Genomic DNA, 14,376 nt, shown 5'->3' with positions numbered 1-14,376 from the left:
TATTATTTTTAAAAAAGTTATTGTATTTTATTATATTTTTCCATACTTAGTAAAATATTAAGAATTCTGTTCTCTCTATTTTCGATCTTCTGAGTTAAACATGTACAATTATTTATTGCAATGTCTTTGGACTCGAATTTACTAACAATAGGTTTAATGGTTGAAATGGACCAGATAGGCTTGATAGGAAAATAAATTGAAAATATTTCAGATACCGCTATTGGTTTAATTAAATTCTAAGTATGATAAAATATTTTTTTTAATAATCGATAGTAATAATTGTTATTGGTTTAACTCCATCGTTATATTAAATACATTTCTTGTATTCGGCTGTACGTCAGATTTGACAAAGCCTTATAACAAATTGTTTGCTGGTGGCTGGTGTCTGGTTTCACCCAAACTGAAAATTTGGTAATTTTGCAATTACGTTTAATTGAATAATTCAAGATTCGCTTATTAAATTTTTTTTAAACTTAGCACGAGGGTTTGTCAGATTGGTCTCTTTAAAAAGTTATCTTACATTTTTTCTGTAAAATGTACAGGGAAGCCAATAATTGACCCCCTTAAAATTTACATGGGATTTCCTATGTTCCGCTCGGCGACGCACCACCCGGTATGAAACGAAACGTCGTACGGAAAATCTCTCAATGCTGTTTTGTAGATATTAAAAATGTGGAGAAAGTGTCTGAAATGTGGAGACACTGTCCTGAGAAAGTGTCTTTTGTTTTTCCATATCTCTTTAAATCATGTCAGGAAATTAAAACTTAAAACAAAATCAGCAAATTTCGGTTTTTTAGGCACATCTCCGGAAACAACTACTTGGAAATTTTAAAACTTTCTAAGCCGCATAATGTGACGCTTGAAACTGCGCAACTTTTCTCTAATTTAACCATCTACGTAAAGTCCAGTTCAACGATATATTAGAATGGTCACCCGTCAAAACACCAGCATTCCACCTGCCAAACAATGTCATCACCTTCTATTTACATTGTTTGACAAGTAAAATGCTGGTGTTTTGACGGGTGACCATTCTAATATATCGTTGCACTGGACTTTATCTCTTTCATTTTCCAAGATCCCTACGTAATCATCCTTATCTTGGACACACTATATATACAAAAACGACTCAACAAAATCCAAAACGACTATAGAACAAGATGTGGATGGCTTGATTATATTAATATAGTTAAGCCTAAATATATATTAAAATCTAATTATAGTGAAATGCAGTATTTTTCCTGCTGAGTTGTGCAATGCATAAGGCCGCCCTAGACTATACAGGGTGTTTCAGAACTATGGGATCAAACTTCTAGGGGTTGTTCAGTGCAACAGTAGAATCCATTTGAGTATATAAGTATGTATATGATACATATATGAGTATATTATAGGAACCCATGTCCGGAAATGTGTCACTACGCCACTACGGTCCTAAGACGCGTTTAAATTTAGAAAAAATATTAATTATCTAAATAAGATCTGATGCATTTATTTTTACCTTTAGTATATACCATCACAACAATTGTTCAAAATGTCTTCCTCCAACCTCAATACACCGATTTAATCGCCGCACATGATTTCGGCGGACTACACTAAAAATTTGATCCTCGTTTTGAATGATTTCAAATGCTGCTGTTATTCGTCCAATTAGGTCTAGCTCTGATTCTACTGGAGTTTCGTAGACTAAAGACTTTACATGTCCCCACAAGAAAAAATCGAGCGACGTTAAATCAGGTGACCTAGGAGGCCAAGAAACTGCTCCACCTCTGGCAATCCAACGGTGCCCAAACCGCTGAGCCGCGTACTTGTACAGCAAAGTGAGCCGGCGCTCCATCATGCTGAAACCACATTTGCTGTCTAACGTTTAGTGGAACATTTTCAAGGAGTTCTGGGCGAACTTCCTCCAAGAAACGCAGATAAATAGGTCCTGTTAACCGTTCCGGTAGAAGGTACGGCCCAATTAAATAATCATCAACAATGCCTGCTCATACGTTGACAGACCAACGATTCTGATGTTTTCTTGGAAAAATTGCATAAGGATTTTCTTCTTCCCAAACATGGCTATTCTTATTATTAAAAATACCGTCTCTTGTGAAAGAGGCTTCATCGGTCCACAAAACATATCGTAAACAATTTGGTTGTGCAATGATGTGATCCAGAAGCCATCGACAAAATTGAACTCTAGGATGATAATCGGCTGCAGTCATACCTTGAACTTTCTGGAAGTGGTAAGTGGTAATGGGTGAAGTGGTAAGGTTGCTCGTGTAGTACCCGCCAGACAAAAGCGGTACTCATATTCATATTCTTAGCGACGTCACGTGTGCTATTTGATGGTTCATCGGCAACTCGCTGAAGCACCTCATCTTTAAATTCGACCGTTCTTACGGTTTGAGCAACACCATCATGCATCTTGGTCTTAAACATGCCTGTCTCAGTGAGCCGCCGATGAACCGCAATAAACTTTTTGTATCCAGGATGCTGTCGTTCGGGATAACGTTCATGATACAACCGCGATGCTGCTCGTACATTGCAGTCTGTTGCCGGATTTCCGGACATGGGTTCCTATACTCAAATGGATTCTTCTGTTGCACTGAACAACCCTCAGAAGTTTGACCCCATAGTTCTGAAACATCCTGCATATTACAGCAAAATACGCACAAAATAATTAAAAATATTATTCTCCGATTCTAAATCCTTCTTAACATTACTAAATAAAACAAATTTATATAAAACATTCTCAGTCGCAGATATTATTGGAAATAAAATGGCTAATTTAGTCACCAAACAAGCAAGAAACATTGCAAACGCACGATGTATTTTTAGTCGTAAATTGAGCAATTAAGAACAAATTTTATTTAGAATACAGGAATTATGCTAAAAATAATAAAAGACATTAGATCAAGGTCAAGTTAGACCTGAAATTATTGGAACAACTGTATTTAAATAATACTTTTTTTAATAGAAACAAATTTATATATGTATTATAAAAATCGTTACAAGTTTACGTTACAGGCAACTTACATAAAATACTTTATAAAATGGAGTTAATTACAACTTCCCAATAAAACTATATTAATTCAAAGTTAGATGATATTAATATTTTTTTATTTGCATGCGATGAGAATGCCTTTGCCTAAATTTAGGAGAGAAGAAATTTAAATTTATTTAAGAATTGTTAAAAACGAACCAATTTTCATTGAATAGTGTATCCCTATTACACTATTTTGGAATCTACAAATGTAAAAGAATTATGTGTAAACCCTTCGTACCATGGTCTAAATATTGTGTGTGTTTTATAAAAGTCGTCCTAAAGAACCGTAGAGGCGTAAAATGTGTGTCCATGTTTTAAATGTTTGGTTTTTATTGCGACATACCAATAATTGTAAATGATTTTGATCTAGAATAATTTGTAATTGTATAGAAAGAAAGAAGAAAGAAAATGTGCTATATTACGTAAGACAAAACAAAATCTTGTGTACAAGCCTAAAAACTAAAAAATTCCAAATTCACTTTAACTTTCAAATTTCAAACAAACATAACATCTAAAACATTTTACCATAAAATTAACAAAACAGATTGAAAAAAAAGCATATTTTTGATAAATTTGATTAAAAAATAAGTAAAGCTGTCTATAAAACAGAATTTAGAGGAGGTAAATTAAAATATTTAATAGGAAACAAAACTAAAACACTAAAATGATGTCAGAGCACAGGTCAAAAGGTATCATTAAAAAAATCGTCAAGGCTATAATATGCCCTGGATAATAAAAGTGATTTTAATTTCTTTTTGAATTTCTTAACTTCTAAAATTTGTTTGATACATAGAGGAACATGGTTGTAAATTTTTTTGCTAAGGTATATAAGTGAGTTCTTGGTGAGGGAGGATGTAGGGATTGGTAAGGGAAAATCGTTAACGTGGCGAGTCATATGACAGAGTGTTAGAGGATATTAGAGAGGTTTAGGATATTTATGAATAAGAGTAGCTGTGTCTAAGATAAAAAGAAAAAAAGAGTTAGGTTTTTTTGAGATATAAAGAGAGGTTTACAAGAATCTCTTAACCCAGCGGAACATAGGTATCTAACTGCCTTTTTTTGAATCACAAAAATTATGTTTAATAATCCCTTGTTGCTTAAACCCCAAAAAGGCAAGCCATATCGAAGATGGGACTCAATAAGAGAAAAGTACACTGAACGTGCAACTACCCCTCCCAGCTCATGCCCCGCCATTATTACTGCAAAGCATCCAGAGGATAATTTTGATGCAAGATTTAGGATATGATCTTCGAAGCGAAGGCGACCATCAATGGTAATACCAAGGAACTTACAGCTTTCTTTGTATTGCAAGGGGGAGTTTTCACTAAACATAAGGCCCTGAACGTCACACTTAAATCCCATAATAAAGGTTTTACCCACATTAAATACAAGCCTGTTTGCAGCACACCACTCCGATAAAATCTTAAGATCCTTAAAAACCTGGGCTCTAACATCTCTATGATTCCATAAAATGGTGGTATCATCAGCAAACTGAACCACTTTGCCCTGCAGTTTTAATGAACCCAAATCATTTACATAGAGCAAAAATAATACTGGTCCTAACACTGAACCCTGAGGTACTCCAGCTTTGAGGGATCGGATAAACATCCAGATACTGTAACTCTTTGGGTACGATTGGACAGATAGGATTCCAGCCATTGCAATGCCACACCTCTAAAGCCATAATTATTGAGCTTAGACAGCAGTATTCCACGATCTACACAATCAAATGCCTTGGATAAATGGCAAAACACTGCCGCCGCGGACTCTCCAGAATTTAAGGACACATAGACACTCTCCAAAAAGCCGAAAACAGCGTCATGAGTCCCTTTTCCCGTTTGAAATCCAAACTGATTTGCAGATAAAATGCAATTATGTTGCAAAAAAGACAAAATTCTGATTTTTGCAAGTTTTTCAACTATATTGGAGAGGGTAGACAATATAGAAATTGGACGGAAATTACAAGGCTCACTCAAATCTCCACCCTTATAAAGAGGGATAACCACTGCCTTCTTCAAACATGTTGGAAAGATGCCATTATGAAAGGAATTGTTTATGGCAGAAGCTAAGGCACTCAATGCTGAGTCAGGCAAAAGGAGCAGTAATTTTGATGATATTCCATCAGCTGCAGCTGATTTATGGTTTTTTAAGCTTTTAATTGCATCTTCAACGTCAGTAAGGCTAACAGTATAAAAGAAAAAAGAATTTTGAACTGACACTTGCTGAATATAATGCAAAGGATCAATATATAAATGAGGAATATTACAGTAATAATCATTTAAACAATTTGGTCTTACTTCTGGTTCTGAAACTTTCTTGTGAGAATGCCTGAAGTCATTTATAATTGACCAACAATCTCTCTGCCTATTTGAGGACACATTCAAGCGGTCACTATAATATTTAACCTTTGCTGCTTTCATCGTTTTTCTGTATAGACCACGATATTTCTGATGATAAAGAATAATGTTTGCATTAGTTGTATACTTGCACAACTTGCCAAAAAACGGACGTTTTTAGATGTTTCTAAGTTCTGAGGCCTGCTGTGACCCATGGTTTTCTATTTTTTATTTTAAGCCTCTTTTTAGGAAAACACTGATTGATCTTGTCACATAGCACATGAAATAACAAAGTAAACGGGTCAGGAGCCATTTCAACTGCATTCCAATTAACCAAAGCTGTAGTAGAAGAAAAAGCATTGATATTTGCTCTGCTGAAAATTCTTCCTATATAATGAGATACAGTGTTGCATGGAATCCTAGCGAGAATGGCTTCATGGTCAGAAATACCAGATGAGAGTACTCTACATGACACATCATTTAAATTTGTACACAAATAATCAATAGTAGTTGCAGATGAGGATGTTATACGTGTGGGTGAAAGAACATGCATCTTTAAGTATAAGATCTTGGTTTTTAGACATACCTTATCTCTCTTATGCTATATTTCGAGACAATAAGGACTGCATACAGACTACATGTACTTGGTGAACTAGTACGCCGTACTAAAATCTAGTAGCAGGCCACATATGGATGTTCTTTCCTGGGAAGTGTTTATATGCCACCTGCGATTTAATATTATCTTAATATTTCGAAAATTAAGTTTCACTTTCAACACCCTGTTTAACAACTGGATCGAATAAATTATCTTATTTTGATTTCTGGTATCACCTGTTGCTCTATGACGGATAGTTATGGCGGAAGTTATGAAATAGCCTATATTTTCATTATTTTCATTATTGTATATACACTTTATTACTGTACATTTTATGAATGCATCTAATAAAATTTTTCCTATTTGTGTTTTTACGAAAAGTAAAAAGAAAAGATAATTTAATAGTTTAATAATTTAGGCCTTACATTAATTAAACTTGCGTTAGACCTATTATTATTTAGTAGAAGACATTGGGGTGGTGTAAGACCCTAATGGAAAGTTTGAAACCTTGAGACAGCACAATCTTCAGTTATATTTTACAAGCTGTTATTCAATTATGATTATCAATATTGGTTTCAATGAAAATTCACTTTTTAGCTACTATGCATCAAGTAAAGACGCATTCTGAGTGTCTCTCAGTTTTTTAAGCGAACTGCTTAAAGTAAAAATATCAATCGTTAGTTACCAAATAACACTTCGAAATACAAGCCTTAAAGTTGCACATCGGGTGCATCCATTCATAGTATATTTAGAGAGCTCAGTCTTCTCAAACGTAGTTCCGTGAACAAATCTAATCATGCATGTGTTTTTTTGTTTAATTTAAATGCTGACAAAAATTAATACAAAAAAATGAAATAATTAAAGCAATAGCTGCCATTAGTATTGAAGTGGTTCAAGTTCACATATGAAAACCCGTCACAACTCCTTAAACTCTCCTACCGTTTGTGCCTGACACTAAGAATGCCATAATTTGTATTAAATTAAATGCACAAATTATGAAAATAGACGTAGAAAACGGTATAATTGGCCTGTACCTTTGGCCAGAATTATTTGTAGTACAATTTATCAAATTGTACAAACTTCTTTTGCTATTTTGTATTTGAACTTACTGGTTTCTTCTTAAAATTAGTTATTTATCTTACAATTAAATAATTTATATACGGGGTGATTTTCAACCAATGCGCATAAACTTGGGAAATGATAGCTGATGAGTAATAATGAAAAAAAATGTAGTAAAATATTTTTAGTTTCCGAGATATCCATATTTTTTTAAATAAAAAACGTGTATTTTTTAACGCGTTTAATTAAAACTAATTTAAAGCAACTGTTCGAAGTTGTTTCGATTATTTTCGATATAGACTTGAGCTCGTCGAATCCATGAAGACGCACATGCACGGGCCAAACCAGCCTGTAGGCGAATTGCGTCACTGGCAGCGTTTATGCGATGTCGTAGCTCTTGCTCAGTATCAACTTCATTTACATACACCATTGTTTTCATATGACCCCACAAATAAAAGTCTAATGGATTAAGATCAGGCGAGCGAGGGGCCCACCCAACTGGACCATCACGGCCTATCAATCGTCCGGGAAACACACGTTCTAAATGTTGTCGCACTGGTCGTGAAAAATGTGGTGGAGCACCATCATGAAGAAACAACATGTTCTGCCTAACGTTGAGATTCACATTTTCAAGGAGCACTGGTAAATTGTTGCGCAAAAATTCTAAATACCGAGCACCAGTCAAACGATTTTCCAGAATAAAAGATCCGATGAGCATCCCATTCAGAATTCCAGCCCGTACATTTACAGAAAAACGTTGTTGAAAGTATGTTCTCCGTGTAATATGCGGATTTTCCAAAGCCCAGTAATGAGTGTTATGAAAGTTGAAAATTCCATTGCGCGTAAAATTTGCCTCATCTGTAACTAAAATGTTCATGGTAAAGTTTGGGCTTAACTGCTGGTGATGTAACAAGCACTCACAAAAGTGTACTCGAAGCGGCAAATCTCTTGGAAGTAGGGCTTGTACCCTCTGCACATGAAACGGGTACAGCAACTCGTGCCTTAAAATTTGCCAACTTGTAGATTGCGATATTCCAAATCGCGCTGCAATTGCCCTAGTGCTAATTCCAGGTTGTTCTTCGATAAGTTCTAAAATATCCTCCTCCAGATTTAGAATGTGCCTAGGTCTAATAGCTCCTTCATCTTGTCCAGGCCACGGCCGCAAAATGCCAGTTTCTCTACACCGCTGAATAACACGTAAGAAAGCCCCACGTCTCGGGTGATATCTTCGGGGAAATCTTTGGGCATATAGATCAGCTGCTGCCACTGCATTCTGATGCGTTTCTCCGTAAACCAAAACCATGTCGACAAGTTTTTCGTTTGTAAAAATGTGCGTCATTACATTTGACGCTTTTATCTTGTTCGTGTGAAAATAACGATCGAAAACGATCACAGCCACCAACAAACTAAGTACTGCTAAAGATTTTAAACAACAAATTCCAAACATTATGATTTGTTTACTGTCAGTTATTAATAAACAATTAATTGTGCTACTGAACAAAATAAGTTCGTCTGATACACGTTCTGTTGTCATTTGTTTAACTTTATTTCGGAAACCAAAAATATTTTACTTCATTTTTGTCTCATTATTACTCATTATTGATCTTCATCTACCATTTCCCATTTTTTATGTGCATAGGTTGAAAATCACCCTGTATTATTTAAAACAGAAAAATACATCATTTTTGCAAGCAAAAATACAGGGTAATTTTTTTAAAGACACCACAAGTTTCTATCTTTAAAAGTGACGAAGATACCCTGGAATTACAAATGGGATGCAGCATACTGTAAATTATTGAAAATAGAAATACTTGAATCTGAAGTAATCTTAAATAATAATCTATAGATTACATACAATTAAAAATGTAAGTAATATTACTCATTTCGACATACTTTCGACAAAAAATTATTATTAAAATCGGTAAAAAAAAAGATTTAACTGGTTTAGATACATGTTAACGCAGACACTGTGGATACCAGGATTTACCTCAATACTACCGCTCCACTTATCCACAAGCCTATCTATCCTAATTTCAAACAGTTCAGAATCTTTTAATGCTCTATGAGTCATAACAACGCCATTGTTAAATTCATCTAAAGGCCTTCGCCTCTCTGCTGTCCTGTTCCCATTCGATAATTTTACTAAAGAACCACACCTGTCATGAAATCGTAATTTGTCCACTTGACGTGAAGATGAAGGATCTTCTTGAGGTACATTTACACTAAATAAAACATTTATTAGTAACAACATAAATTAGAAAAGTTTTATTTTTATTCACCTAACGCTCATGTCCATCCTAATATCTAAACTATTACTGCTACTCAAACTCAGTTCACTCAAATCTCCACCCAAAGTTACATTTAAAACGTCATTTTCTATAGCTAATACTGAACTGCCACTCAAGCAATCGTCATTATTATGCTCTCTGAATGTGGGACTCGTAATACTGACTTGAACACATTTGCCATACAGGTCTACTATAGCATAGACTGTAGCAGGGAGACCTTCAGCTGCAACTCCTTGAGATTCTCCATTTATATAAAATATTAAATCTCCCTGGCAGCAAAAGTAAAGATTAACACATATTTCGTACATAATAAGGACAGCGAAAAAAAAAACAGTGTTATTACCTCTGATGTTTTAATCAGTCCTATTCTGTCCAGCTGATTTAGTTTTTCCAAGTCAACACCATAACCCTCAATTAAACAGTTTCCATTTTTAAAAATAGATGTTCCTGACATTATCTGAAATGTTAAAAGTATGAATTTATTATATTTCATTTAGTAAATCCAAGTCATAAATTTTAGCTCACCCAAGATCCAGATTGAATTTTTGACGCCATGGAAGGGAAATCAAAATTTAAGGGGTCTACATCTACAACCCCTATTTCCAAGCTTCCTGACCATGAATTGACCTATAATATTTTTAAAAAGGTAAAATCTTTTTGAATTACTTTTGCATTGTTTTTAAACATTTATAAAAATACAAGCACAGAAATAAAATATTTATTTATTTATTCAAAAAACTTTACAAACACTATATATCGGGTAATAGTAATTACATGGAAAGCCTATAACAGGAGAAAAAAAAACAAACAAAAAAAAAGTAAAACATGAGTCCTAAACTATGTCCCGATGCTCAAGCAACCTCCTAATTTCCTTAACCCTGATATTAAATATATCTTCAAAGCCATTTAAGATATTGTTACAAATCCTTAACATATTATTGATTGGAGATGTGGTATTAAAATTATTTATATAAAAAAGCTCTTTAGTAGTTATTCTTAATCTAGTCTTTGGTATCTTAAAAGAAATGTATTCAATTAGATCACAGCTCAAGTATTTAACATTATTTACAATGAAATATATAAAAATGACTGCCTGATTCTGCCTTCTGGTACAGAGCATCTGGAAGTCAAACGTTTTTAACATTGCCCTGTATGACACCATATATGGGTATTCTTTGTTCTTTCTGACATACAGAAATCTTAAAAATCTTTTCTGTACCTTCTCAATATTGTCTGAATTTGATGATGCTTCAGGTGACCAGATAGTAGAGGCATACTCCATATGTGGCCTAACAAGGGCATTATAAAGTCTAATGATAGTGCTGACTTTAAAATTTCTACTGTTACAAAACCCAAAGAATGGTAAACCTTATTAACTATTTCACTATATTGACAATTAAATTTCATATTGGTCTGAAAAGTTACTCCCAAATCTCTAATAAAGTTTTTTCTAAGAATTTTGGTACTATCAATATAGTAGTCTTTAAGAAAATAGTTAACTTTACGAGTGAAAGTGACCACAGCACATTTTTGAACTTTAAGGGACATCTTATTAATCTTGAACCAATCAACCACAGAATATAAGTCATTTTTTAATTTTGCACCATCTTCCTTGACAGCAATAGTTTTAAATAGTTTAAAATCATCAGCATACATCAGACTTACAGATGAGGAGACACAATCAGGCAGGTCATTAATAAAAAGAACAAAAAGCAAGGGACCAAGCTTGCTACCCTGGGGAACACCTGAGGTTGACATATATTGATCTGATAGACAATTACCAATCTTAACCACGTTATTTCTCCCAGATAAATAAGATTTCATGAAATTACAAGCTTTTTTAGAAAAACCAAAGCCAACCAATTTATTTAAAAGCACACAGTGATCCTCCTTGTCAAATGCCTTCTCACAATCGGTGTATAGCACATCTAACTGCTCCTTAGACTCAATTGCCTTAGAGATTTGTTCTGAGAGGATACACAGATTTGTCACTGTGGATTTATCATTAACAAAACCATGCTGACACTTATTAATTTTATGTTTAACATATTCATACAAATTATTATAGAGAATATTTTCAAAAATTTTAGATAGACAATTTAAGAGATGAATAGGCCTATAATTTGATATCATTTTTCTTGTCTTTTTTATGAATTGGTGAGATTATTGATAACTTCAAAATATCTGGAAAGGATTCCTGTTCAATTGACATGTTGAAAAGATACACTAGAGGTTTTATTAAAAGCTCAGCACAACCTTTATAGATATAAGAAGGAATTTCATCTGTGCCGGTAGATTTTTTAGGTTTAAGTTTCTTAATAGCATTTATTACATAACTCTCATAAATTTTTTTGAAAACAAAAGTGCCCCACTCTTTATTATTTATGTGATGATCGGAACAGCCAGCTGTGCTATACTCAGACTCAAAATATTGGGTAAAAGCATTTGCAATATCAAGGGGTTTATTGAAATTGACATTATTTAAGGTCATGGCCACTGGTATACCTGCACTCCTAGCTTTAGATTTAAAGAAAGCCCAAAATGCCCTTGGATCAGCAGCTAAATATTTTTCAATTGAAGTTTTGTACAAATTATATTCATATTTTGTTTTGATTGATTTTTTATTTCAGCTCTAAGGTGCTGATATTCAACGCATTCTGGGCTCACTTGCTTACTCAACTGACAGTGAAGCTTATTTTTCTTTTTAATTTTATGTTTTAAATCAAGAGAGAACCATATTGGAAATTTCCCTGCAGTGTTGGATTTTATCTTTGTTTTTGGAATTGAAATGTCCAGAAATTGGTATATTAGGTTATTTAAACACCATAGACCAGTCGCAATCAGAAAGTGATCTATAAAGTGTAAAGAAGTTAGTAATAAAAATAACAATAACAATAAAAAATATGGATGAAAAATTTACTTAGAATAAAGTGGTTTGTATCGAGTAATAAATATTATATAAAGGTGAATTTTATATTTAAAAAAAATGCAGTTTTACATTGGGCATATTAAAAAATAAACAACCAAAATGTTTGACCACTTATTGGCAGCTAGTAAGTGTAACTGTAAGTTAATAATAAAAACTATACAGGACATAGATGACATACTTGACATCAAAATAAAGCGTTTGAGCTTAATACAGTTCAGCAAAAAAAAGCTTTTCAGTCTACCAGATATTAAAACTATTTTTTTTTACTTTATTGAAATATATTAATTAATAATAAATGTCTTTTATTCAATCAACCATAATTATGTAAATATTAAAGAAAACAATGGCAAACTCTAATGTCAAGAAATTGGGCCCAACAAAAAATGATACAAGAAGCAAATGTGCAAAATAAGGAAGAATATAAATAGGAGAGAATGAGAGCCTATAAAATTTTAAGAAGAAAGGAAAGAGAGCATGAATATAGAATTCTAGAGAACTTACAAAACAATGTACAAATCATGTACTACTGTAAAAAATGATGAAGGAAACCTGCTAACCAACAAGATGGAAATAATTCCATTACTGTAGAAAATATTCAACCCCAAAGTATTTACCCAGTGAAGTTAAAAATATTTCAAATCTGCATGGAATATATAAGGCTGAAAGTTTTTAAATCAATCTTTCATAAAGAGTTTAAAATAGCATTCCAAATAAAAAGGAAAGATAAGTGCATAAATGTGAAATTTTTAATAGGTTAATAGGCCCTCATTCTAAAGATGATACAGAAAAGTATAGAACACTTAATAGAGAAACAGGGGGTCATGAAAAAGTTCCACAGGATCAAGTTTTATCTAAGTCATTAGGGAGTTCCACTTTATGTGTATCCTTTGACATGCAAAAGGAACTTAATTCCCCCCATAGCGACAATTTTCTACTTGGATTTACTAGTAAATATGCAATTTACAACCTAACCTTCAATGAAAGTGGAACTAAAAATGTTGATTGTTTTTTGTGGGAAAAGTCGGAGGGTAAAAGAGCAGCAAACAAAATCTGTTCTATTGTTGTTAAATATTTAGGGACTGTTGACGAAAGAAATGACACAGTACAGAATATATTGTTACCAGATGGTTTCAGCCATTATTTAGGTTTATGAAGAAATTAAAAAAGATAAAAACTGTTGCTTTAAACTTTCTACTACCGGGACATAGCGATATGCCAGTGGACTCAGTATATGCGACAATTGAGAATTGTCTTAAGAATAAAGTAATTTGGGCACCATCTGAATGGCCAACATTAATCAGAAATGTCATAAATACACACCTTATAAAGTATGTACGTCATACATTTTTAAAATGGAAAAACCTAATTATGTATATGCTTCAACTTCTTCAAGCAGTTCCCAATTGCCAGACAAAATTTCGATGAAAAAAATTGGCAGACAACCGAATCCAAACAGTTTCGGTAATTTATCCAGGGCTTACAAAGCTTGCCATATCAACGGAAAAATATCAAGAGCTGCAAACATTATGTATTATTATGCACTAAGGGAGTTATTCCTGAAATGTATCAGCATGAGTATTTAACCTTACCGTTCAAGCCAACTGTTCAAATTTTTATTTTTTAGATATCTGAAGCTGATGAGTAGTAATTATACTAAGCCTCAATTTAATAAAATAAATGATTTGTGTTTTTGGAAATTAAAGAATTTGATTAATATTCACTGTTTTTTTTTGTTGATTTAAAAAAAATTTAAGCATCAAGGCCAATTACAATAAAAAAATAACAAAAAGGAGAATAAAAAGCCAAATATACCATTTACTTAAAAATTAAATGGCAAAAACTGGCTAGAGAATGTTAAACTGTTAGAGTGGTTTCAAATCAACTGAGGTTAAAATCTGCAAAATCGGTCTATTTTTCTTTGATCTATGGCATGAAATAGCATTTTGGGATTGCTGTAGTCAAGGTCTTTTCAACTCTGTATTTGTTTTGCAAAAAAGAGCCATTGGATATATATGCCATAAATCTCCAGAGGACTCATGTAGACCCATATTTAAAGATTTAAAGATCCTTTCCTTGTGTTGCTTGTTTATTGTTGAGTCTGCTTTCCTAATAAATAAATTGTATCTTGAAAATAATTGTCA

The 14,376-nt window shown here is 33.2% G+C and overlaps 1 protein-coding gene across 1 annotated transcript in view; it reads right to left on the bottom strand.

The window, feature by feature from the left end:
* LOC126745453 (neuralized-like protein 4) overlaps positions 1–14,376 on the bottom strand; it is a 121,609-nt gene that overhangs the window by 103,942 nt on the left and 3,291 nt on the right. Inside the window, exons 2-5 of the mRNA XM_050453311.1 lie at positions 9,832–9,933; positions 9,650–9,763; positions 9,298–9,575; positions 9,006–9,240 (exon numbers count right to left, since the gene is read on the bottom strand). Of these exons, the coding sequence (XP_050309268.1) occupies positions 9,006–9,240; positions 9,298–9,575; positions 9,650–9,763; positions 9,832–9,933 (729 nt within the window). The remainder of the gene's footprint in view (positions 1–9,005; positions 9,241–9,297; positions 9,576–9,649; positions 9,764–9,831; positions 9,934–14,376) is intronic.

Source organism: Anthonomus grandis, chromosome 16 (assembly GCF_022605725.1).
Source record: "Anthonomus grandis grandis chromosome 16, icAntGran1.3, whole genome shotgun sequence".
NCBI lineage: Eukaryota > Metazoa > Arthropoda > Insecta > Coleoptera > Curculionidae > Anthonomus > Anthonomus grandis.
This window is presented reverse-complemented; position numbering and strand designations above follow the sequence as displayed.